The sequence below is a fragment of the Prionailurus viverrinus genome, chromosome A2 (genome assembly GCF_022837055.1).
Source record: "Prionailurus viverrinus isolate Anna chromosome A2, UM_Priviv_1.0, whole genome shotgun sequence".
Lineage (NCBI taxonomy): Eukaryota > Metazoa > Chordata > Mammalia > Carnivora > Felidae > Prionailurus > Prionailurus viverrinus.
Genome location: NC_062562.1, coordinates 85,108,383 through 85,136,151, shown reverse-complemented (window position 1 = coordinate 85,136,151; position 27,769 = coordinate 85,108,383). Strand labels below are relative to the sequence as shown.

Here is a 27,769-nt window from a genome sequence, read left to right as displayed (position 1 = left end):
GATATACAAATGATAAGCATATAATATATATTTTTTATTTCTAAATATAATTTATATATATATAAAACATTATTTCCTATACATTCACACATATATATACATACACATACACATACACAAAAGAAAGGAAACATGACAAAACGTTAATAATTGCCAAAGGTGAAGGGTATAAAAGATAGGTTTTCAGGGGAGTATATGGAAAATGGTAGAGTAGGAGGGTGTTCAGTCCCCCTTGCCCCTTGGACACACTGAGATAATAGCTATATGTATACAACAAATTCTAACAATGAGCTGAAGACTGGCAGAACAGACCTTCCACAGTTATTTGTAGAAGGGAGTCCACATCGAAAAGGGCAGGAGGGATAGAGACACAGTTATGAACAAAACCCCCAGCAAGACTAACCACAAACAGGAGGGATGCCAAAAGCACAGTGAAGCAAGAGGGTTAATTCTACACCAGGCACCCCAGACACTGGGGACCTGCACTGGAAGGACAAGTTTCTGGAAGGTCTGACTTTGAAAAACAGTGGGGCTTCAATTTTACAGAGGTTTTACAATCAGCAGGGTTTAACTCCAGTTACTTTAAAAATCAGTAGCCTTAACTCCAGGAGAGGCACGAAGGCAATAGGAAACTAAGCCCCCCACCACATCTTGCAATCTGCCGCAGCAGAGATCAGCCCCACTTCAAACTGATTCCTGTCTTGGGGAGAAGGAAAAGTAATTTCATGCACCAGAGCACCCACAGTTCCTGCATCTAAGCTTCTTAACTTGCTGCATAGGGAGCAGACCCTGGCATTGAGTGTGTCTGCACCCAATGCATTATAGCTGGGCTGGGCAGAAAACAAGTGCAACTCAGTGACAACAGTAGGACACATGAAGTCACACAAGAGACAACCCTAGAGCACCTGGTTCTAGTGACCAGGGGACCACTGCAATACAGGGTACCACAGGACCTCTTGTATACAAGGCCACTATTTTGAAGAGATGTAGCTGACCTTCTTAATGCATAGAAACAAAGAGTTAGACAAAAGTAGGAGACAGAGGAATATGTCTCAAATGAAATATTAAGACAAAAATCACAGAAAAAAGCTAAATGAAACAAAGATAAACAATGTGTCTGATAGAGAATTCAAAGTAATTGTAACAAAGATAGAGTGAATGAACTCAGTGAGAACTTTCACAAAGATAAAGGATAAAAAAGAACCAGTCAGAGATGATGTATACAATAGCTGAAATAAAATATATATATATACCAGAGGGAATAAATAGCATATTGGAGGATACAGAAGAACAAATCAGCAATCTGGAAGAGGGTAATGGAAAGCAACCAAGCTGAAGAGCAAAAAGAAAAAAGAGTAAAAAATGAACATTGGTTAAGGGAACTCAGTGACATCATCAAAAGTAATAACATCTGGGGAAAAAACAGACATCCAGGTCCAGGAAGCACAGAAAATCCCTAACAAGATTAACCCAAGGAGGTCCACACCAAGACACATAATAATTAAAATAGCAAAAAGTAATGATAAAAAGAGAATTTTAAAAGCAGCTAAAGAAAACTGTTATATACAAGGGAAACCCCATGAAGGTGATTAGCTGATTTTTCAGTAGAAATATAGGAGACCAGAAGGGAGTCCATGATATAGCTAAAGTACTAAAAGGTAAAAACCTTCAATCAAGGATACTATACCCAGCAAAGTTATCATTTAGAAGAGAAGGAGAGATAGTTTTCCAGACAAAAAAAAAAAAAAAAAAAAAGTTAGAGTTGTTCATCACCGCTAAATCAGCCTTACAAATAATGTTAAAGGAAATTATTTGAGTGAAAAAAAAAGGCCATTATTAGAAGAAAATTATGAAAGGAAAATATTTTACAGGTAAAAGTAAACATATACTAAAGGCAGTGGATTAATCACTAATAAAGCCAGTGTGAAGGTTAAAACACAAAAGCAGTAAAATCTATTATGTCTACAAGACTTACTCAAGGGATATAGAAAATAAAAGATATAAAATATGATGATATATACATATATATGCATATATATATATATATATGACATCAAAGGGGGAGTAAGTATTTTGTGTTTTTTGAATATGCTTGAACTTAATGACCATTAACTTAATATAGACTACTCTACATGTAAGATATTATATATGAACCTACAGGTAATCACAAATCAAGAACATATAACAGATACACAAAAAATAAAGAAAAAAGAATTCAAACATAACATTAAAGAAAGCCATAAAATAACTTGAGAAGAGGGTAAGAGAAGAAGAAAGGAACAGAGAAAAACTACAAAAACAACCAGAAAGCCATTGACAAAATGGCCATAAATACATACCTTACCAATAATTACTTTAAATGTAAATGGACTAAATGCTACAATCAAAAGAAAAACATGACTGAATGGATTAACAAACAAAAACAAAAACAAGACCTATCTATATACTTCCCATAAGAGACTCATTTCAGACCTACAGACACAGAGACTGAAAATAAAGTTATACACAATGCAAATGGAAGTGAAAATAAAAAGCCAGGGTCGCAATATTTATATCAGAAAAAAATAGACTTTACAACAAAGACTATAGCAAAAGACAAAGACAGAAACTACATAATGATAAAGGGATAAACCCAACAAAAGATACAATATATTAAATATCTATACACCCAACACAGAGGCACCTAACTGCAAAGCAAGTATTACAGATATAAAAGGAGAAGTTGATAGTAATACAATAGTAGAGGACATTAACAGCACTTTACATAAATGGATAGAACATCTAGACAGAAAATGAAATAGGAAAAAGTGGCTTTGAATGACACATTAAACCAGATAAATGTAACAGATATATACAGATCATATATCAAAAACCACTCCAGCAGAATTTGATTTGATTTGATTATATCAAAAAAACTCCAGCAGAATATACATTATTTTCAAATGCATGTAGAACATTTTCCATGATAGATCAATCACATATTAGGTACAAAGCAACTATCAATAAATTTGAGAAGACTAAAACCATATCAAGCATCTGTTTTTTGGGTTTTTTCCCCCACTATGGCATGAAACTAGAAATAAGTTACAAGATAAAAGATCTGGTAAAAACAAATGAAAATTTAAAAAAATACATGAAAATGAATGAAAATGGAAACACAATGACCTCAAATCTTTGGGGCACAGTAAAAACTGTTCTGAGAGGGAAGTGTATAGTGATACAGGCCTACCTCGAGAAACAAGTAAAATATCAAATAAAACAATTGAAACTTACATCTAAAGGAGCTAGGAAAAGAACAAACAAAACCCAAAGCTAATACAAGAAAGAAGATAATAAAGATTAGAGAAGAAATAAGTGAAATAGACATACATACACACAGACAAAGAAAAAACAATGGAAAAGATTAAGGAAACCAAGAACTGGGTCTTTGAGAAGATAAACAAAATTAACAAAACTTTAGCCAGATTCTTCAGGAAAAAAAGTGATAACTCAAACAAAATCAGAAAAGAAGGAAGAGAAATAACCAACACCAAAGAAATGCAACAAATTATGAAAAAATATCATTTAAAATATTAAAACAAATAGAAGGACCACAAAAACTAGATAACTTCATAGAGCTTATAGTCTTCCAAAACTGAATCAGGAAGAAATAAAAATTTGAAGAGACCAATTACTACTAATGAAATTGAATCAGTAAACCAAACTCCTAGCATACAAAATTCTGGGACCAGACACCTTCAAAAGTAAATTCTACCAAATATTTAAAGAGTTAATAACTATTCTTCTCAAACTAATGCAAAAAATAGAAGAGGAAGGAAAACTTCCAAATATATTCTGTGAGGACAGCGTAACCTGCTACCAAAACCAGACACCATACACACGTACACACAAAACCACCCCCAACACACACACACACACACACACACACACACACACAAAACCACTACAGGCCAGTTATCTCCGATGAACATAAATGCAAAAATCCTCAAAAAATATGAAACTGAATTTGACAATATATTAAAAAAATCATTCATCACAATCAAGTAGAATTTATTCTAGCGATGCAAGGGTGGTACAATATTCACAAATCAATCAATGTTAGGTTAGGTCTTTCATCCATAGGAATGGATAAAGGAAAGGATAAAAAGGAAAGGATAAAAGGAAAGGATAAAAAGTTAATGACAATCTGAAAAAGCTTTTGACAAAATACCACATCCATCCATGATAAGAGTTTTCAACAAAGTAGAATTAAAGGGAACATACCTCAACACAATAAAGGCCATATATGAAAAACTAATAGCTAACATTATACTCAAGAGTGAATAACTAAAAACTTTTCCTTTAAAACCAAGAACAAGACAAAGATGTCCACTTTCACTACTTTTATTCAACACAGCACTGGAAGTTTTGGCCATAGAAATCAGAAAAAAAAAAAAAAAGAAAAGAAAGAAAGAAAAGACATCCAAATTGTTAATGATGAAGTAAAACTCACTATTTGCAGATGACATGTTACTGTATGTAGAAAACCCCAAAGGCTCCACCAAAAAATTACAACTGATAAATGAATTTAGTAAACAGCAGGATACAAAATTAATATACAAAAATCAGTTGCATTTTTATACACTAATAACGAAGTAGCAGAAAAAGAACGTAAGAAAACAATCCCATTTATAATTGCATCAAAAAGAATAAAATACCTACAAATAAATTCCACCAAGGAGGGGAAAGATCTATATTCCCCTCCTTGGGGAGGGGAAACTATACAATTTTGATGAAAGAAATTGAAGACAACACAACCAATGGAAAGGTGTACCATGCTCATGCATTGGAATAATTAATGCCATTTAAATGCCCGTACTACCCAAAGCAATCTACAGATTCAGTGCAATTCCTATCAAAATACAATAGTATTTTTCATAGAACAAGAACATATTATCCCCAAGTTTGTATGAAATCACAAAGACTCAGAATAGGGAAAGCAATCTTGAGAAAGAACAAAGCTGGAGGTATGATCCCAGATTTTATGATATACTATTGAGCTTTAGTAGTCAAAACAGTATGGTATTGGCACAAAAATAGACACAAAGATCAATGGAACAGGATATAAAGCCAAGAAATAAACCCACATCTATATGATCAATTAATCTAGGACCAAAGAGGCAAGAATATACAATGGGGAAATTATTCTTTTTTTAAAGAAATTTTCTTTTTTTAGAATATTTATTTATTTGAGAGAGAGAGAGAGAGCGAGCGAGAGAGCACTCACATGCACACACAGGTTAGGGACAGAGAAAGAGTGAGACAGAGGATATCCATGTTATCAATGCAGAGCCTGATGCAGGGCTTGAACCCACGAACTGTGAGAGCATGACCTGAGCTGAAGTTGGATGTTTAACAGACTGAGCCACTCAGGTGTCCCAAGACAGCTTTTTCAATAAATGGTGCTGGGAAAACCAGACCGCTACATACAAAAGAATGAAATCAGACCACTTTCTTACACCAAACACAAAAATAAACTCAAAATGGATGAAAGACCTAACCTAATTGTAAGACCTGAAATCATAAAACTCCTAAGAAAACATAGGCAGTAATCTCTTGGCCTTAACTTTTAGCAATTTATTTATGGAGATGTCTCCTCAGGCAAGGGAAACAAAAGCAAAAATGAACTATTGGGACTATACCAAAATAAAATAAAAATTGCACAGCAAAGGAAATAATCAACAAAACAAAAAGGCAATGTATTGAGTGAGAGTAAATATTTGCAGATGTTATCTCTAATAAGAGGTTAATATCCAAAATGTATAAAGACCTTATATAACTCAACACAAAATCTTCATCATCATCATCATCCAATTAAAAAATGGACAGAGAACCTGAGTAGACGTTTTCCCAAAGAAGTGTACAGATGGCCGACACATGAAAAGATGCTCAACATCACTAATCATCAGGGAGATACAAATCAAAACCATGGTGACATATTACCTCACACAAGTCAGAATGGTTAGTATGAAAAAGACAAGAAATAAGTGTTGGTGAGGATGTAGAGAAGGGAACACACATGCACTGTTGGTGAGAATGTAAACTGGTGCAGCCACTGTGGAAGACAGCAAGGAGCTTCTTCAAAAAATTAAAAATACACCATGAACCAACAGCTCAAGGACCTGGATGAGAACAGGGATGCCAGGATGAACTTCAGCAAATTTATTGTGTTTGTGACCACCCGCACAGCAGCCTGCCACAAGTACTCCAGTGATGCTCTGCAGACCCAGATCTCCGGAGGGGGCTCAGGTGGGCTCAAGGAGCCAGCTGCTGACTTCCCGAACGCTGTGTGTGATCGCTTCCCTGGGCTGGGTCTGCTGATGACCCTCTGATTAGTAAAATGCTTATGAAATACAAAAACAAACAAAACAAAAACAAAACAACAACAACAAAAACTGTATGATCCAGTCATTTCACCACTGGATATTTACCCAAAGAAAATGAAAACACTAATTTGAAAAGACATATGCACCCCTGTATTTATTGCAGCATTATTTACGATAGGAAATATATGGAATCACCCCAAGTGTCTATCAGTAGATAAATGGATAAAGAAGGTATGGTGTATATATTGGAATATTACTCAGCCACAAAAAAGAATGAAATCTTGCCATGTGCAACATGAGTGGACCCAGAGGTATCGTGCTAAGTAAAACAAGTCAGATAGAGAAAGATGTATACCATATGATTTCACTTATATGTGAAATTGAAAAAACAAAACAAATGAACAAACAAAAACTAAACAGACTCTTAAATAGAGAGAATTGGGGTTGTCAGAGGAGCAGTAGGTTGGGAGGAGATGAAGAAGATAACAAACTTCCAATTATAAAATAAGTCACAGAGATGAAAAGTACAGCATAGGGAATATAGTCAATACTATTGTAATAACATTGTATGGTGACAGATGGTGACTATATCTATTTTGGTGAGCATTTATTATATATTCAATATATACAATTGAGTAATGTACAGAATTGTTGAATCAATATATCGTATACCTGGAACTAATATAACATTGTATGTTAATTATGCTTTAATTTAAAAACTAGGGGCGCCTGGGTGGCACAGTCGGTTAAGCGTCGGACTTCAGCCAGGTCACGATCTCGCGGTCTGTGAGTTCGAGCCCCGCGTCAGGCTCTGGGCTGACAGCTCAGAGCCTGGAGCCTGTTTCAAATTCTGTGTCTCCCTCTCTCTCTGCTCCTCCCCCGTTCATGCTCTGTCTCTCTGTCCCAAAAAATAAATAAACGTTGAAAAAAAATGAAAAATAAATAAATAAATAAATAAATAAATAAATAAATAAAAACTGAAATATGGGCTCCTAATGTACTATTTTCTCAAACTTCCACAGGTTTCAAGATTATTAGAATAAAATATTCAGGAAAAGCAAGTGTACATTGAGATATTATTTATTATCTGTACAAATTTATCTGCAAATTCAATATGACTTTACAAGTAGATCCTACCAATTATCTCATGAAGAAATCATTTTAAAATTATATAAACCTTCTTTAGGAAATACTTCTTAATGCATTATTTGATAACCTTGACAACAAAACTTAACAAAGACTGTGACAGGCCGATCCTCCTCCTCACAAACATAAATACAAGAACCGAAGCCAATATTAGCAAGCTGATTCTAATAATGTGTAAAATATTTTTTAAGTGTATGTGAGTGTGTGTGTGTGGGGGGGGAACTTATCCCAGGAATTCATGGTTAAAATAGTGTTAGGACATTAATTCATATTGTCCACTACATTATCACATTAACAGAGAAAAATCTTTTTAATTCTGTTAGTAGCTGAAGCAAAAATAAATAATAAACTTCTTTCATCCATTCCTGATAAAATCTCTTATCAAACAAAGTATTAAGGCAATTCCCTTAACCAGATAAACAGCATGTACAACAACCTTCAGAGGGTGTGATAGCTAACTACTTAGCACTGTTGACCACAAGTAGTGAACAAGGACTTAAGATGCTTCATGGACTTGACAGTTTCCTGCCCCTGCCCCCTTCCTATTCAATGCTCTTACCAGGGATTTGGGTGAAGGTGGATAAGCAGCATTCAGCGTTTGGCAGGAAATAGTGACAAACAATGTCAAAATGGCAACCGACTTCCACTAGCAGAAACAATTGGTCCAAATGAGCAAAATGGAATTTAAAAGATATCTTCGACTAATGTTAAAAAAAAAAATTACACCAGCAAAGTATGTCAAAGAATCTGTTTGCTAAGAGGTGATATGGAAAAAAAAAAGAACACATAGAAAAACATTAACTATTACAAACTTAATATAGGTAAATAATATGATAAAACTACAAAGAAAAAAAGAAGAAAGCAAATGATTCATGGTCCATATTAAGTGTTCTATTTAAAAACAAGTACCAAGAGCAAGGCTAGCCTAAGTTGCATTCCTATCCTACCACATCAGAATATCAGTGTTGTTGATAAATCTCCTGATATCTATGGCACCATTTTAAGTACCCGTGTGTCAGGACTCTGGCTTTCAAGTGGGGTATAGCTACCTGTGTAAGGGGTCTAAATATCATGCTCCACAAGAAAGGACTGAAGGAATAAAATAAACTTCAAAATTCTCTTAGAAAAGAGATAGAGCATGCTTCAATTAAGAGAAAATGTTGAGAACTCCCTCTATGTTAGAGTACACCCTAGGTATTTCACATCTGTAATTTAACCTACCCAAACCCTAAGGGGGAAGTATTAATAGCCCCATTTTATGAAAGAAAAAACAGACTCTGATTAAATTTGATCAAGATACCCAAAGTCTGAAACAACCGCAAGCCCACATTTGTTTAATTATAAAATGTGACTATGCTTATTACATTTTCCCACCCTCAGTCTAGATTATTTGAAGGGTTTTCCTGTGAAAGAGAGAGATGATTTTGTTGGTGCTCTATAATGGAAGAGGAAAAGTGAGGGCAGTGAAATTAAGTTGGTTCAAAAGGGCTAACCTAAATGTCTTCCATGCCTACAGTCTATAAATGAATGACGAGCAGACACTGCATTCCAGTATCTATGAAAAGTACACTGCTTTCATGTTAATTTAAAATGAGGGAGTTTAAAATAATTTATGTGAAATAATTTTGATATTGACATTACCAGTACATATTTAAAAAGAAAACAACACTAAGGCATTAATATGAGAGTCAGAAGACACAGTTTCTCTGTTTTAAGGTAGAAGTGGAACTTTAGATGAGTATCATAATTTCTACTCATTCATAAAAGAGATGTGCATAGTTGGTTGATTTGTAAGGTTTGATTCCACTGTACAATTATGTGATTTTTAAAACCACCCATAAAAAATCTTATGCATGACCATAAGGTGAAGTGTTTATTCTCATTTTGCCTCTTTTAACAAGTTGTACAAATGAACAAGCAAGCCTGGAATGTGTTAAGCTGAAGTTCAGTTACAAGTATAGATACTGTATAGCTTTAATTTTTTTTTAATATTTGCAAATAAAAATGTGGAATAAAATCTCTAATTCTTAATAATTTGAATGTCAAAATATGAAGCATAAACCTAAATATTTAATTATTTGAGACATTATCTACTCCCAAGAAGTAAAATTCCCTCTGTACCCCTTGACCCAGAAAATAATTTTAGTGATGAGCAGTTTGGAAGGAAGAGATTATTTCAGGACGCTCTATGTGAACATGCCGTTTTGATGCTATATTTGACTCTGTAACATGATCTAATCGTACAAGAATGGAATGGCTATTGTGAACTAACGCCCAGAATCATTGTGAGAATGGGATTTGATAATTTCTTTCTGAAATGACTTTATAATAGAGTTTCAAAAAATAAGATTTTAGAGAGATTGACTTCTCTTCAGGAATTTTCCTGTTAATGCTGTAGTTAACTATCCTGAACCTTCTCATAGAAGACCGAAGTCACTACGTAGAGCAAGGAATGATCCAGATACCTTTTGTAAAATCTTCCAAAGAAAATACTATTTCATTTGAAGTTTCATAAAAAAAACTACGTACTATGTTTTTTAATGTGATTATTCTGCTTACCTAAGAAAGGTCATGAATAACCAGCTAAACTATAAAGAATATATAATAAGATACACTATAGCCTCAGAAATAATTTTGGAAACTGGCAGGTCATAGTGTTATCAGTATGATTACCAATTAAATTAATAGAGGTGAGTTTTCTTTCTCAAGAGTCTCAGATTTTCTCTGAGGTTTTCCCCCCCAGTATCTCCATTCTGATTGAACAAAATACAACACTAAATATACCTGCATGAACAAGCAATGGAGTTTCTGTTGGGCCCATTGGCTTTGCTCCCATGTCCCTGTAAGTCTATATTTTTCCATATAACAACAAAAAAATGTACATATATATATATATATATACACACACACACACATATATATACATATATGTATATATATATGTTTATATATGTTTTCCATATATATGTGTGTGTATTATATATAATATTTGGAAAAGTGAGATATTCTCCAAATCTGTGACCTGTGTACGAAGATGCTATAATTTCTACTGTCCACAACTACTATTAGAGAGTTTAAAACAAAAACTACCAAGAATAGATTTTTTTGGGTGGGGGGGGGGTTCCATCGAGGCATTTTATTTGCATGAATGTATTACATCCCTAGAAAAAGAAACCTTGGATTTTGCCTCCTGTGTGTTTTTTTTGTCTTGCTTCTTCATGGTCTGTAATGCCAGCTGTGGTTGTCAGAACCATTAAAGCAAACTAGTGGGATGGGGGCAGATTATTCTGCCATTTTTCTAAATCTTTGAGTTGTACATCCAATATCGGGCTGCCAATAACACTTTTATAATCTTGCTTGATAATTTTTTTTTTAAATGATTCACAGCCTGGAATGAAATAGCAAATTTTACGAAGCCAGCGAACCAAGATAGTGTACAAAGCTCATTGATTTTTTCTTACAACTATTGCAAACAATGCTCAGCCATGCAAAATAATATAGCCAGTTGTCTTCTGAAAATTGGTGAGGTGATATTTCAATGTGATTTTTATTTTATCTTCAAAGGTTTTACTCTTGGACATAGCAATCTCTATTCAATGAGATGGCTGTGCCCCATCTGTCAGTTCATGTTTGATTACATTTTTAAAAGTCTATGAAGAACGATTAGCCAATTGCTGTGGTTGATTTTGCATTTGTCAAATTTTACACTGTGTGGTGTAGACCACACTTGCATAAAACCACACAAAGAAGTATGCTAGAGGCTTACCCAAGAGGAGGAATCCATACATCACCACCAGGCAATGAAATTTTATTTCCTGTAGCTTTTCCTCTAGATATCCTTGGTATATAAGGTGGGCAGGTATTTCAGAGAACTACAGAAACCCGATACATTGAGATAGGCCTGAGATAAAACAAATTTGCTGTAAAGTAGAATTAAACCTGGGTATAGTGATATCTGTTTATCACAGCTTAAGAAAACAGTGCCAGTCAGGCAGAAATGTTTCAATGTGAAAAATATAATATACAACAGAGAGGGCAAAATTTTGAAATATGAGTTTAAAGAATCCATTTGTTGCATGGAGAGTCTACTATTAGGCACTGTTCTAGGTGTTTCAGATATATCAGTGAACAAAACAAAGACCTCTGCCCTTGTGCAGTTTGCCTCTCAGTGTTGGAAGACAGAAAAGAAAAATTAAAAACAGCATGTGAATAATTTGTAAATCTGTAGAATAAGGTAAGTGCTAGGAAAATGTGAAGTAGGGAAAGAAGAATAAAGTGGGTGACATTAAAGTTGAAATTTTTTTTTAATTTTTTTTTCAACGTTTATTTATTTTTGGGACAGAGAGAGACAGAGCATGAACGGGGGAGGGGCAGAGAGAGAGGGAGACACAGAATCGGAAACAGGCTCCAGGCTCTGAGCCATCAGCCCAGAGCCTGACGCGGGGCTCGAACCCACGGACCGCGAGATCGTGACCTGGCTGAAGTCGGACGCTTAACCGACTGTGCCACCCAGGCGCCCCTAAAGTTGAAATTTTAAACAGAGTTGTCAGGGTCTTCTGGTTCAATATGTACTTCGATATAAATTTAAATATAATTCTGAGATTCAGGGTTACCAAAAGTCATATTCCTTTTGCTTATATAAAAACAAAGGTAAGACAAGGCAGTTGGCTACCATGCTGGCAAGAGACATAGGTCTATGAGTTTTCCTGATTTTGGATTTTTCCTGGGACATTTTAAAACTGCCTTAGCTGTGCTACTTTGAAATCTGTCCAAAATTAACAGGCACACTGAGACTTCGAACATGTTTTGTGACCCAATTTCTGGAGCTGCAGGGATATACCAAGCCCTTTGCCTCTCTTAGATATACAGAAATTAGGAAGATAAAGCTAAAAATCTACTCTTCGTATTTTAATTGAGGTCTTTGATCAATACCATATTTCAATATTATATATATCTATGGATAAGGGTTAGATGTAACCTGAAGATATATTCTAAAAGATATGATTTCATATCAATTATAAAATACTTAATTTCCCAATACTTTCAAGATTTGTTGGTGATTGTACCTAAAAATTTTATGAACAACTCTGCAGTATCAGGCTTTACCAACTCTTGCTGACTCTGCTTTTCTCCTGTCTATGAAATCAGAACATACAAAGTTCAAGTAGTTGCCTGATTTGCTCCTTCCCCACCTCGTCCTTCACATGTCCAGGACTCATAGATAAATACACTAAAAAGTGTGTTTTTATACTCCATTTTATACTCTATACAATATGTTCTACATATGGTAGTAATTTTTTTTTTGAGAGAGAGAGAATGCATGCACGTGAGCAAGGGAAAGGCAGAAAGAGAGGGAGAGAGATTATCCCAAGCAGGCTCTGTGCTGTCAGTGCAGAGCCCGACATGGGGCTCGATCCCATGAACCATGAGATAATGACCAGAGCTAAAATCAAGAGTCATATGCTTAACCGACTGAGCCACCCAGGCACTGCTATATTGTAGTGATTTTAACCAAATTTTCTCATCATTTTCACTCTCAAGAGTCATATCCGTTTTAGAATCTAAACATGGTAGTCATCCTTTTATTACCCATCATTATAATACACACTCTTATTTGAATACTCCTGAGTCCCATTGCATTTATCCTGTTTAAAATATAACTATATATATCATATAATAACCATATATATGTAATATCCTACTTGATAAAACACCCATATATTAATGATATCATGGTGCTATTAGATCTTAAAAATTTTTGATCAAGTCAAATTTATCAATTTTTGACTTTTTGTTGTTTGGGATTTTTTTTTAAACTTATGTAAGAACATTTTGGCTACTTCAAGTTTGCAAAGATTTCTCATCTACGTATTGCCCCAGAACTTTTATAGTTTTAGTATATACACAAACACATATATGTTTATGAATCAATTCAAATTAATTTTTGCTTCGTTGTCATATAAGAATCAGTGTTCTTTTCCAACATGAACATCCAGTTGCTTTGGAATCATTTATTTAATACATGTAGGGTATCTTCACACTGTTCTCTTTACAAAACACTGCAAAATTTCTTACATCCTTGGATTCTTAAGTACAAGCTTTATGCTTTATTTTGCATTGTAGTTTGCAAATAATTTCATGCTTAATTATACTCTTCTGATAATCTTGGGAGGTCAGTATTCTCAGTTTGTAAAACAAGGAAATTAAGGGGCTAAAGAAATTACCAAAGATATCTCACCCATACTCAAACACACAAGTGCACACATGTGCATGCACAACACACACAGAGACGGAGCCAATCCCACAAACCTAGGTCACTTCATGTCAGTACTTCTTGAGTTTCATTTCCCAAGGAAATACCCATTAATGGCAAGGCAGACTCAAGAAATATACTCAAAAGGCCTTGAGACATAGCTGGAAACAATCACAGATTTTTTTCATCAAAGGTTCATGTTTTATATTTTAAAAATTATGTGAATTTTATATCCCTCTATATTATCTTTGCTGAACATATCAAAATAAAGTTGTATATTGTATATTATTAACTAAATTAAATGTTCCAGATAAATCCAACTGGCTCTCTATATTATTGCCACTCCCTGCTCCTTTCCCTGGAACATGAAACCCATTTTCAGATATTCCCACATCATTGTTATCTGTAGTCTCTTTTGGTTTGCTTAGTGTTGTTAGTGTTATTAATTTACTTTATTTAAAGAGAAAACACCTGTGCACCAAGGTAAACATAATGATAAAGATAAGAGCCCATTCTTCAATTAAAATAGCTTCAAACAGTTCTGGAAATAAAAGACTATTGTCTCATGTTCTTTTTTTACTGCCACTTAATCAAATGCGATATATGAGGCAATATGGAGTGTATATCTAGAGATACATAGTTGATCTAGAGACTATCAAGTTGGGACCACTTTCCTTGGGGTGCAAACCCAGGAGATATGGACTTTCCAAACTATGTTCAAACTCAATAATAACTTTTTTTTCTGAAAGTATACGTTTCTTGTTTCAGAAGATACCCTTCATCTTGGAGCCAGACCTATATCTGGATTAACAACTATATAGAGGGATTTTATTTTCTTCAGCTATCCTGGAAAGTAGGCAGCTAATGCCTTTCAAGACCTGACAGAGATGATTGTCCTTCTGTATATAGGAGAGTTGTCAAAGATTTACTCATCAGAAAATGATAATCACAGGTTTTATTATCTATAGAGATTTGGGGTAGCAATTGATAACACTCCCACCTTTCTGTTTCAGGAGCAGGAGAATCTGGAAAAAGTACAATTGTTAAACAAATGAAGTAGGTACACACTATTTTAAATGTTTGATATTTGATGTCTGTCTGTGTAGTTGACCAGTCTTAAAAGAAATATTTTTCATTGATTGAAAAATATTGAAATCAGATTGAAATCTGATTGATGGTCCATATATCCAGGTAGCAGCAGAGCAGTCATGATTCCTGTGAAAATTTCCCTCCAACCCTTTACCAGAGAGCATAACTGATGAGTAATATTGTCATTTCCATTTTTTTTTTAATTTTTCCTCTCAACAAGATGCCTACTAGAAGCAGTTATGTTTTAAATATATTAATCTGGGTATAATCTAGGGTTTCAATATGGTGGGCATAAGCCATAAACATTTCAAAATATGTCAAAGATTCATTTGAATTTAGGAGGGAATTATAATTTCAACCCAATTGGCATTTTACCTACCTGGGAATAAAATGTTTATGTACAGTTATTACTATCATGGATTTCATTTTTTTTTTTGCATTTTTCTTTCCTCTTTGTAATGAAATAAGTAGGCATGAATTTCTTGATGAGACAACAAATATAAAGGTGCTAAAATCCAAGAATATAATGTCTGAACAAATAAAATTTCAATTGATAAGTGGAGATGATTGTGTAATATCTCATGACTGTCACTGCTGGAGAATTCTAAAAGACAACTATTGCTATAGGAGAAAATGATCATTTTTTTTAGCTTATTTTTAATTACCTGTTGGAGGATCTTGCTCTTTGGAATAGGTCACATGAGGAAATCATCCCAGTTAATGATACAATTATCTATTTAGAATGTAAAACACTGTTTTTTTCCTTTCTTTTTAGGTACTAATGTCATGTAAGTTCCATATCAGCAATTATATAAGTCCCACTTTTCAAATTCCCTGATACCTGTACTTGAAACCAATTTTTTTTTACCTTTTCTCCCATCTTTGAAGAACAGGACACGCCTCTATCCTGACCAGTGCTTGTACTGCTTTTGTGTTCTCAGTTCCATCCTTGCATCCCAAATCATCTGGCACGCCCTGTCACACTACCACTGAATTCACCTGTTATTTTATTTCTGGTTAAAATCATGCTTGAGTTCCCCCTATCCTTTTTACCTGTCCATTCTCTGTGAAGTTAAATGCAGTAAAACAAGAAATAATCAATTATTTGGCTATATAAAAATTAAAACTTTTAAATGTATTAAACCATAAATAAAATTAAACAAAAATAGAAAACTAGCAAAAAATCTATAATAAATATAATAGATAACTGACTATAATAATATGTACATATAGATATAAATATAGATATATAGAGAGATATATAATATATAGATTGGTAAGAAAATATAGATTGGTAAGAAAAAAAATAAGCTGCCCAATAAATACAAATGGTAAGACACTATGAACAGACAATTCACAAAGACAAAATTAATGTCTGTTTACATCTATAATGAGCTATGCTTCATCTTAGTAAATTAGCAAACAATAATTTTAAATAATATTACTCAATAAGGGTGAGGTTTGACAAGTTAATATTTTTCATTACTACTTGTAAAATTATTTGTTAAAGCAGATTTATAGAAATAAGTCTTGCAATCTACACTGCAACCTGGGAAAATAATAATTATATTTCTGAGAATTTTAATAAAATAATTTAAATTTTTAAAAGTACAAAAATAAAATAATATAAACATGAAAATATGAACAGTTACGCACCGAGAGATTTGGACTAGTCTTATTTAAAATAATGATATGTGAGGTAAAACAAAATACTCTAAATTAAAATAAAACATAGGGAAATGGATTGTGAAAGTATGGGACTATCCACTTTTCAACTGTAATATTTTACACCCATTTACAAGTTGTATGCAAATGAGAAAGTTTTAATAGCAGAAAATACTTATACTCACTGCACCACAAAGATACAAGATTCCATAAACATCTTTACCTCAACTATAACAAAATAGATAATTTTTTTAAATGGAAGAAAATATTCCAATGTTCAAAGATATTTGCTTCTCAATACTGGGATTTAAAGTTAAACTGAACCTTCATTTTGAACACTGCTGGGTTTTTCACATTTTCTACCATGAGCAAATATTGCTTCTATTATTAACAGAGTCTCCTGATGCTACTTTTTCCTCCTTTCCTCAGCAGACTCTATAAGGAATAGTCAACATTAGCTCTCTTTACTCTTCCACCTTCCATTTACTCTTAAACCATTTCCATCATGCCTGCCTCCAGCATGCCAAAAAAATTGCCCCTATAAATGTCAATTATTATTTCCCAATTACCACGTTGTATGGAATGCCCATGAGTCCTTATTTTAATTGTTTGACTGCACTGGGCTTTTCTCTTCTCAAACTTTACTCTGGCTTCTAAAATAACTCTTTCCCAGTTTACCTCCTAACCACCTGCTTTACTCCCAGATTCTTTGACTACATCTTAACTGCTGGTGCCTCTAATGTACTAGGTCCCCTTCTCTGCTTACTCTATACCTTCAGATGAAAACTGCTAAGGTCCAGTGATTTTTGCTATTATCTGTCCCACACTGTCCTAGAATATTTCTTTCAAATTCACTTTGTCTAAACTAGGGAAGCAGGTATATCTATGTCCATATTCTGTGGATAGGTCCAGTTCAAAAAAACAACACTAACTTATCTCTCCATCTGGCCTGTTTCCCTACATTTAATTATAGCAGCAACAGCAGCAGCAGCGGCAGCCTCTAAAGCAATAAATCTGGGGTAGATATGAAGACGCTCACCTTCTCACCAAGTTTTGTCACATCTACACAAGTTACATCTTCAAGGGTGTTATCTATCCCTGTTGTCACTGCCTTAGTTTAAAAGCCTCACATTTCTGAAGTGGATCAATGCAATATCCTGCTAAGAACTTTCTACCTCCCTCTTCTTTCCTCCACTGCAGTATCCACAGTAACACCAACTGATCGCTTTTTAAAAAGAGTGTATGTCTTTCCTGAATCGTACTGTTCACAAACTATCAAGATCAAACTGCTTGGCATGATACATAAGACACTTCAGAATCTAGCTCTTATCTACCTCTTCATTCTGATGTCCTATGTCCTATGACTTCCCTCCCCCTTCATGCTTTCTACATCAGATGCTGAACTTACATAATGCTTTGGACTAATGTGTGACAGAAGGCACACAGCTTAGCAGCTAAGATCAGGGGCTCCAAAATCAGACTGCGTTTATTGCTCAACTGTACCATGTACTAAGTTAGGGGTGGTGGTTCATTTATCTATGCCTACATTTCTTTCCTGTAAAATGTATGTAATAATTTTACCTACCTTAAACTACTTATTGCAAGAAATGAGAAGACATATAAAGCACTTAAAACAGTGCTTGGCACACACTGAAAGTTTGGTAATTGTAGCCATCTGTTCGGTCGTACTGATTGTTCTTCCTAGAATGTTCTTCCTTTTCGCTATCTGGAAATAACTACTCCTCCTTGAATAATGAACCGATCATCAATCACCGCCCCAGGCAGTCTCCCCCCAGTCTCTTAGACTTCCTCCCAATAAAGTCTATCGCTTCTTCTTTTCTAGTTTATTGTACCACATTCAGACATTGTTGTAATACACTCTCACACTGTACAAAAGTGAAATTTTATGCCCTACCTTCCTATATAATCCAGTACTCTCCAATAGAACTTTCTGTGATGACAGGAAGATTCTATCTGCATTTTCCAATATGGAAGCTCCTAGTCACATGTGGCTATTAAGCATTTGAAATTTGGCTAGTGTAAAGGAGGAATTAATTTACTCTTATTTTTTTAATGTTTTTACTTAATGTTTTTATTTTTTTATTTATTATTTTTTTTAACATTTATTTATTTTTGAGACAGAGAGAGACAGAGCATGAACAGGGGAGGGTCAGAGAGAGAGAGGGGGACACAGAATCTGCAACAGGCTCCAGGCTCTGAGCTGTCAGCACAGAGCCCGATGCAGGGCTTGAACTCACAAACTGCGAGATCATGACCTGAGCCGAAGTCGGATGCTTAACCGACTGAGCCACCCAGGCGCCCCTGTTTTTATTTATTTTTGAGAGAGACAGAGACGGAATGCTAATGGGTTAGGGGAAGAGATAGAGGGAGACACAGAATCAGAAGTAGGCTCCAGGCTCTGAGCTGTCAGCACAGAGCAAGACACGGTGTTCGAACCCACGAGCTGTGAGATCATGACCTAAGCCGAAGTCAGACGCTCAACCAACTGAGCCACCCAGGTGCCCCAGAATTAATTTACTTTTAAATAATGTCTAGTAGCTACTATATTAGACAGTGGAGCTCTAGTCTATATGTTTTGGGGGAGGAGAGAAAGTGTCATTCATTAATTCTTTTCAGTACACAATGCAGTATATTACAGAAAATTTCCAGTAGAAGCTCGCTAATTTGAACAGGTTTAGGAATCAACTGGCAGATAGAAAGCTCTATGTCACAGAAATGTATTTGTGCATTCCCTGGAAAAAGTGTTACTTAAAGTCCCACTACAGCTGGATTTTTTAAAGTATACATTTACCATTTTTCTTTGTGATGTTTCCTTATCCTGTGATGAAAGGATAGGAATCAGAACTTATTCCAGAAAGAAAAACCTAACTGCCATTTTAATTTAATGATTAAATAATTTTCCAATTTCACTTTTTTGACAAAGAACTGAGATTTCTTTAATGAACTTATTCTTGAGCTATCTATAAAGACATTTTACTGCATGTTTTCCACAACCTTTAGTGGCCTACTTTTTTACTTATTAAAGTTGTTTGTTTAATATAGCAAGATAAACATGGCCATGTTGAAAATAGAAACACAGCAATTATTGGCAATCAAACATTAAAAACAACAAATAATGGATATAGGTTCTGCCTCTACTCTTTTCACTTCAGAAATTGTTATATTTGAAGGTTTTAATATCTTTAAGGGCCTTAGTGTTCTTTTCCTCCTCATGCTAACGTCTCTCTGTGTATAGATAAAACACAAATCCTTCATAATATGACATCCAAAATGATGGCTAATGAATGTAAGACACTTCAAAAACAAACAAAAAACAAACAAACCTAGAAAGGAACAAGAACATATTATACAATAGACAATAAAGTAATAAGCATGTGCAGAGATTTTAGCTCTTAGAAGGTAAATCTATTTTAATCTATTATTCCAAAAGGATAAGTAAAACTGAGTTCTGATTGAATAAGTGGAAGGAAAAGAAGAGTTCAGCCAAATAAATGTCTGAGCATTTCCACTATGAGAGCTAATGGCACGTACACAGATGGAAAAATAAGGAATTTAGCAGCAGGTAATTACCTACATTTAAAAAAAAAAAAGATGCCTTTGTTAATGCTATGAATAGAAAACAGGCACTCCTATTTTCCAGTGTGTCTTAAGTGATAGGAAAAGAAATGAATGTTCTACTAAAGTACTTCACTTCCTCTAGACATCATGTTATAAAGACTAATTTGAGAACTCTGTATCTTTGTCCTGGGAATCTGGAAATTTTTCTTTTGAAAATAAACAAGTGTTCTAAGTAACATGCTCATGATTTACCAATTTTAAATAGTGGTTTATCTAGAGTAAATTTTAATTCCTCTTTATATTTGGCATGGGGAGCTCAAAAAATAGTGCATTAGACCCCAATGATAATAAAAATCCATAGTCATAAAACTGTTCAGATTTAACATACACATATGGACAATATTTTTGTAACAAATATATACTGTAATTTTATTCAAGAAAATTATTATTGATGTGTTTTAATATTATAAAAAATATCAATTGCTCAACTCACAAAAGCTCTTCATGTTTAAATTGTAGGATCATCCATAAGAACGGTTACAGTGAGCAAGAATGCATGGAGTTCAAAGCAGTAATTTACAGTAACATATTGCAATCCATCCTAGCTATTGTGAAAGCCATGACTACCCTTGGGATTGATTATGTGAATCCCAGAAGTGCAGTAAGTATGCAAATAATGACCGTTGCAGTCCTACAATGGGGTTTGAGCCATAAAATGGTAGAACTAAATTTCTAGTATTAATCCACACCAAAAATTTAAGAATATGAATTATGAAATTTGGAAACTATAATTCTGTTTAGTGTGAGATTTCTTTTTTTTCTTTACATGAAACTTTTCTTTTTGACTGTGTGCTATAATCTTATTCAATATTAACTGGTTTCCTAGGAATCAAATCTAATATCAAATAATATACTGTATTAGAGAAAAATATTGGTTCTGTTTCCTAAATATAAAAGAATTTATTCCATAAAATCAAACTACAATATCTCTACATTTATTTCCCAAGTTGAATTATGAGTCATTTCATGCAGACTTTTAGTAATAACATTACTAAAAATTACAATTTTCATTATTGTTCAATAATTACAAAGGCAATGTGGGGCAGGGAAATTTTTATTTTATAATGTCAATTTTTTAAAAAGGAATTCAAAGTGTGTGATTAAGTAAGCTCTATAATAAATATACTCAGATAGACAGAGTTATGTTTATAAGGTAGCATCTTAATAGTTTCATTTCATTCTATTTTATATTTTGTAATATAATTCTATAACTATATAGTATTCTCCAAAGAACAATAATTACCCACACCCAAAAGAGGAGTAATAGTGTACAATCAACAGGAAAAACTCACTTATTTTTACGTGTCCCGTCCAAGAGCAGCTGGTTGCCTCCAGAAGATATCAATTGAACTGTTGCCAGTGCAACTCTCAGATACCTTGTTATACTACAATAAAAAAGAGAAGAACAGCATTTTAAGTATAGAGAAGAATGTGACATTTGTACTTTCCTCTCCCTATACTCCTCTTGGAGTTTAGGGTTCGACCATGTAAATTACCATTGGAAGCCAGGATGAAAAGAAAAATACTTTCATGCTGTTAATTTTAAAGGAAATGGTAAATCCTCTTCTTGTTCTGCTATTTTCCAACAAAGAGCACAGAAATGCTAAGTATGTTCTTAGGGCAGATCATTTGTAAGACAGAGTCAGGAGTTCCGCTAGGCTCTCCTTCCATTTTTAGCTTTCCTCAAACTTGGCTCCAGTAAGTCACCTACTTCTTTAAGTTACAGTTTCCTTCTCACATGTAAAAGAGGAACTTGCAGGAGGAACTCAACTCCAATATCTTTGCATTCTTTACCATTCCATGAGTTGATGATCCTTTTTTTTTTTTTTTTTTTTTTTTTTTTTTATGTAAGGGTAGTTTGCTTACAGCTCTGACGCTGGCTGTTCCTAAGAATCTGAGACTTTAAATTAGCCCTTCAGAAGCAACCTGACATAAGTCTCATATTTAAAGATGTGAAAAATCAGGGTCAAAGAGGATGAGCAATGTGGCCAGCATTGTATAGCTAATGTTTGGGGGCAAAACCCACTTCTTCTGGCTTCCATTAGAGTGCTTTGCCTATGCAAGGATTTTTGCAAAAATACTGTTAATGGTCAGAAGTGATTGCTAATCTGCAACTGGTTAGAGTCTTAATGACCTTGCATGCAGGTGGAGTAAAAATAATAGACTCTGTAGATTGCTGCCAGTAGGCTGAGAATTAAAAAGAATGTAATTTATTCAAAGCGTACATTAAATGGTAAACACAGAGTGATTTATGCAGCACTGAACAACCGACATGACTTCTCAGGAGGACCTTTGTCCTCAAGTGTCAAACATCACAGCTGGCAGATACTACATAACTCAAATTTTGATTTCAATTGTTGAAAACTACAGTCATTTTGGTGACAATTCTACAGTATTTGATTTTAAGATCAATATACTCTATACCTGCCTTAAACTTTTTAACAGATTAATTGCTAAGCATCTCATCTATGTGTGGCTTTCAGAGTTCTGTTGTCCTATGGCTTTCAATTTAGCTGTATATTTATATAATTTCTATATTTTTATATTATCATTCATACATCATGCAGATTACCATTCGGAGAGAGAAGGAACCCTAAAAAAAGTTTCCATGAGCCTTATTGATTATAGCTCTGTAAATTTGGACAAGTTACTTAATCTTTGTACATTTTGGTTTCTTCATCCATGAAATGTTAGTGTTTTTTTCACTGAGTTTCAAAGACTATTACAGAAGGAAACAGAAATATAGGAAATCCACTTAAAAACAAAATCTTGTGGGGCAACTGTGTGGCTCAGTCAGTGAAGTGTCTGGCTCTTGATTTCAGCTCAGGTCATGATCTCACAGTTCGTGAGGTCAAGCCCCACATCAAGCTCTGTACTGACTGTGGGGAGCCTGCTGGGGTTGTCCCTCCCCTGCTTGTTGCCCCCTCCTCCCCTTCTCATTCTCTTTCAAAATAAATAAACAACCCCCCCCCAAATATTGTAAGATCCTAGTAAATATTGAGTATTTGCTCTCTGATAATCACTTTGAATAAAAGCTCATTAAAATTTATGTATTGAAGTCTACACATCCAACATCATTTGAAAAAAATTGTATTTCATTAAACTTTATTTATACAGCAGACACTGGACTGGACACTGGGAATATACTGAGGAATCAGCAGTAAATGAAATGGAAATCGTATTTGCCCTAAAGAGAGGGAAGACTGATGCCGAACAAGTAATTGCAAAGCATCAGCTATTGCAAAAGGGCAGTACAGCTCAATGGGGAGCTAAATCCTCATTTGTGGAAAGAATTACCAAGAAAGGAAGTACTATCACCAGTGGGGATGGGGAATAATAAATTAATAATAATAATAAAGTTTCTCTTAAGAAATGTTGAGTTTATAAGTTCTGTAACACGTCCACATGTGTAAGTGGTTGAAATGTGCATTTAAAGTTCAAAGGAGATAATTTGATGAGAGATCTAAATCTCAGTATCATTGGCATTATACTATGGCATATAATTTATATTAAGGAAATGGGTAGGATGGAAAAGTTCAAATGCTTCGACTGAGAAGATAAGGGTGTAAAGAAGAGTAGTGACTTAGATGCCCGTGTTGAAAAACTAACATTTTCTGGTCATTTGAGAGGAATAAGAAAGTTTCCATTGAGAGGAAAAGAAAGAGATGGCTGGATAGTAAGAGGAAAACCAAGTTATATGGAGTCACAGAATTCAATATTCCAAAGGGTACTTATCTAAGCTGAAAGGTCTTGAGGTCAAAAAGAAGTATATTTAAAACCTACAGGGGCACCTGGGTGGCTCGGTTGGTTAAGTGTCAGACTTCGGCTTAGGTCATGAGCTTATGGTTCGTGAGTTCAAGCAAGCCCTGCAACAGGCTCTGTGCTTACAGTTCAGAGCCTGGAGACTGCTTTAGATTCAGTGTCTCCTTCTCTCTCTGCCCTTTCCCCACTCATGCACTGTCTCTCTCAGAATTAAACAAACATTTAAAAAATAATAAAAAATAAAACCTACAGGATTTAATAATACCAAGATCACTGGGGGTGTCATGAGGACAGGTTTTAGAAAAGTTGTGGATGCAGAATCCAATGAAGTATGTTGAGATATGAGAAGAAGATATGGGAACAGTTTAAAGACATTTTAGCAACTATAGCTGAAGAATATAAAGAGAAATCGTATCTGAAGCTGAAGGGGAATGCATCTAAGAGAGGGCTCATTTTTACTTATATTAATATTTGACAGACTAATTTCATAAACATAGAACTTGTAAAGGGTAAAGTTGAAGAAACAAGAAGGGGACATAATACAGGCATTTAGTAAATTTCTACTTGTTCTCTCTGAATATTATCATATTCCATTTTAGAGCATCTAGAACATCCTCTAGACCAACATTAAATGAATGTTGAATGTTTTAGTACTTTATCTCATGATTTGGGTATTGTGACCATCTGTGAGATAGTATCCTACAAAGTGAACCCTATAATATGAACCAAAGAACAGTGATTTCTCAGAATTTTCCAGGATAAAGTTCTGTGATCAACTAAGTTTAAAATACATATGTGCATATATATATATATATATATATATATATATATATATATATATGTATATTCCCAAGATGATAAGGTTGTGATATCTCTTCTTTCCTTGATATATTTTTTTCTGCAATCTTTGGAAATATGACTCAAGGGTTTAGAATGAGTTCCACAAGACTCTAGGAACACCTGAGGTCCCTAACATTTATGAAGAAATTCTGGGTAACTTGTAGAGACAGTATATATTTTTCTTTCTTTGCAACATAGTTCCAGAGCTATGCAAACTTGAGAGAATGAGCCATTCCAGAACCATCATAGTTCCCAAGCTTTTCCAAATATATCACAAGGAAATAAAATTTCTTCAGGATGCCACTCAAACCTCTTCAGAGCTATTTGAAAAATGTGAGAAATTATTGGAGAACCTTTAAAGCTTCCTTAGAACATGAGGTCTGAGCTAATTAACACATTTCATTTTATTGATTCATTTGTTCTACAATATTTCTGGGACAAATACTATGCATTAGGTTCTGGTGTAAGTCTTAAGGATGTAGAAATGAACAGAAAAAAAATATCACCACCTTCATGTGGTGATAGTCTAACATAAAAGATACAAAATAAAGAAATATGCAGTATCTAAGTAGTAACAAGTGCTATGAAGGAAAACGGAGGAGGGCAGGGGGCTAGAGAATAAGGAAAGAACGGAAGAAAGGGTGGCTCTGGAAGGCATTTTTGAGGGGCTGGTATTTGGGAAGAAACCTAAATGAAACAGGGAAGACATGGAGGAACAGCCATTCAAATGCTCTCAAATGGGGGGGGCTGTTGAGTTTGAGAAACAGTAAGAAGTCTGGTGCATCTTGAGGAAAGAGAGACAAATTGTGGGTGAAGGAAGAGATTGAGAGACAGAGCAGGGGTGGGGGGGGGGAGAGGAAGGGAGGGAAGGAGAAATAAAATTGAAAAAAAATACATGGGTCAAAACTTGTGAAACACTACGAGCCATGACATGGGATTTGGGTTTTGAGTGTGCTGGGAAATACCGGAGGTTTTAAAATATGGGAGTAAGATAATAAGTTGGAGTTCAATTTTCCATCACTTTGGCAGTTATGTAGAAGACAACTGTTCAAAAAAAAGACAACTTTTCATAATACTTGTTAATTTTGATATTATATATATTTAAAAAATTCAAACATTATTGGTGGGTCCAAATCCTTAGCCATATGAATTTTGATTCTTTGAATTACTATGTCAGCCCTTTAATAACTGCAGAAGAACTTCCAGAATTAAAATACAGTATGTCCAATAACATATTATTTATGGTTAAAGAAAACCGTGTATTGCCAGGGATTCTCAAATCAGGCTGCTCATTTGAGTCACCCAGAAGATTTTTGAAAATACCTTTGTAGAACCTGACACCCAGAGTTCCTGCCTCATTTCTTTGGGTTGAATTCCTTGTAGCAGTATTTTTAAAGAGTGCCTCACATGCTTATAATGCACAGCCTTGTTTGAAAATCACCATCATTGCCTTTTCTATGCAAGCAATAAACTAAAAAAATAAAAGGTCTTGAAAGACAAAACCAAACTGGTAGGATGGCCTGCCCTTGAGGGAAGTACTAGGATTGAAATGGTGGCTGAAGAACACTTTATGACATTTACATGTTCAAGGTGAGACGATTTTCATGATGGTTATCTATTCAAATAAAGTGTATTTAGGTTGAAATTGGAAAATTTTTTTAAATGAAAGAGTATATTAGAAATTAGCTTGGTTCATAAAGATATGTTAATAAGGCATGTCATTTTTTTCCCTTTAAGGACAAACTGGTTCGAACAGCTGTTTCATTGCATCATTTGTCCTGAATGACACCTTAATAGTGAAGGAGGCACATGGGATGATGCCAGCTAAACTGGCTGGGTCATATTTCGCTGGATTTGCAGTGCTCTCTCACATCTAACTAATTGGGAAGAAGGATTTAAAACTTTACGCTATGCCAATATAGGAAAATGGGTTCAATCCTTAGATTTTGGCCATTTTACAATTTTTGGTTAATGCTCATCTATGTAACCTGTTTGGGTTAGCAGTAAAATATGAATATGAAGAAAGATGTAGTAAGATTTTTAGTCTTAACAGAACCTCTCTTTAAGAAGGAGAGACAAAGCTTTAGTTTTTAATGCAAAGAACAGATTTTTTTTTTAAATTTTTAATGTTTATTTATATTTGAGAGAGAGACAGAGCATGAGCAGAGGAAGGGCAGAGAGAAGGAGACAGAGATTCCAAAGCAGGCTCCAGGCTCTGAGCTGTCAGCACAGAGCCCGATGTAGGGCTTGAACTCACAAACTGCAAGATCATGACCTGAGCCAAAGTCGGACGCTTAATTGACTGAGCCACCCAGGCGCCCCACAAAGAACAGATATTTAATAAAATGGTGAAATAAGCCATTTTTACTATTTTAAAATAATAAATTGACTTGTATCATAAAAGCAGCAAGTTCCCATTGATAATTCTTCACTGGTAGCCACCTGACATTGTACAAAGTAGTTTGGGTTTGACTCTTCTTCTGATGCTCATTGTCCTTATTGGTTTGGCAAATCAACCTTCTAGTTTTAGATTCATTTGTAAGATGGAGAAAAATGCTGTCTATGCGACAGTGCTGTGAGGATTCTGTGAGATATTATAGGCGCTGTCTTATAACCTGTTATAATACTATGTGCTAGAAAGAGTATGAGCTTTGGAGTCTGACAACAAGGATTTGAACCCAGACTTCTCTTGCCTGGTCCAGTATCATGGCCAATAACTTAATCCCTTTGGAACTTGAATTCTTAACCTTAATTTTTTTTGTCATAAAATGGCTTTATTAGTTTAGATAAACTGTGGACTATTTTATTTAGTTGATAAAGTTTGATTTTCTTCTGTCCTTCTCACCTTCAAATATCCCATCAGGACTAACACAATATCTGCTTTTTGTCCCCCTTTATTTCATTTTTTTCTTCTTTTCTTCTTTCCCTTCTCTTCTATTTTTTTTTCTTTTTTTTCCTTCTCTTCTATTTTCTTAATGAAATCTTCACCTCTACCCTATTGATTCGCCTC

General features: G+C 34.5%; 1 protein-coding gene across 1 annotated transcript in view; it reads left to right on the top strand.

Moving 5' to 3' along the window:
- GNAT3 (G protein subunit alpha transducin 3) overlaps positions 1-27,769 on the top strand; it is a 59,405-nt gene that overhangs the window by 9,326 nt on the left and 22,310 nt on the right. Inside the window, exons 2-3 of the mRNA XM_047849913.1 lie at positions 14,778-14,820; positions 20,617-20,758. Coding sequence (XP_047705869.1) covers positions 14,778-14,820; positions 20,617-20,758 — 185 coding nt within the window. The remainder of the gene's footprint in view (positions 1-14,777; positions 14,821-20,616; positions 20,759-27,769) is intronic.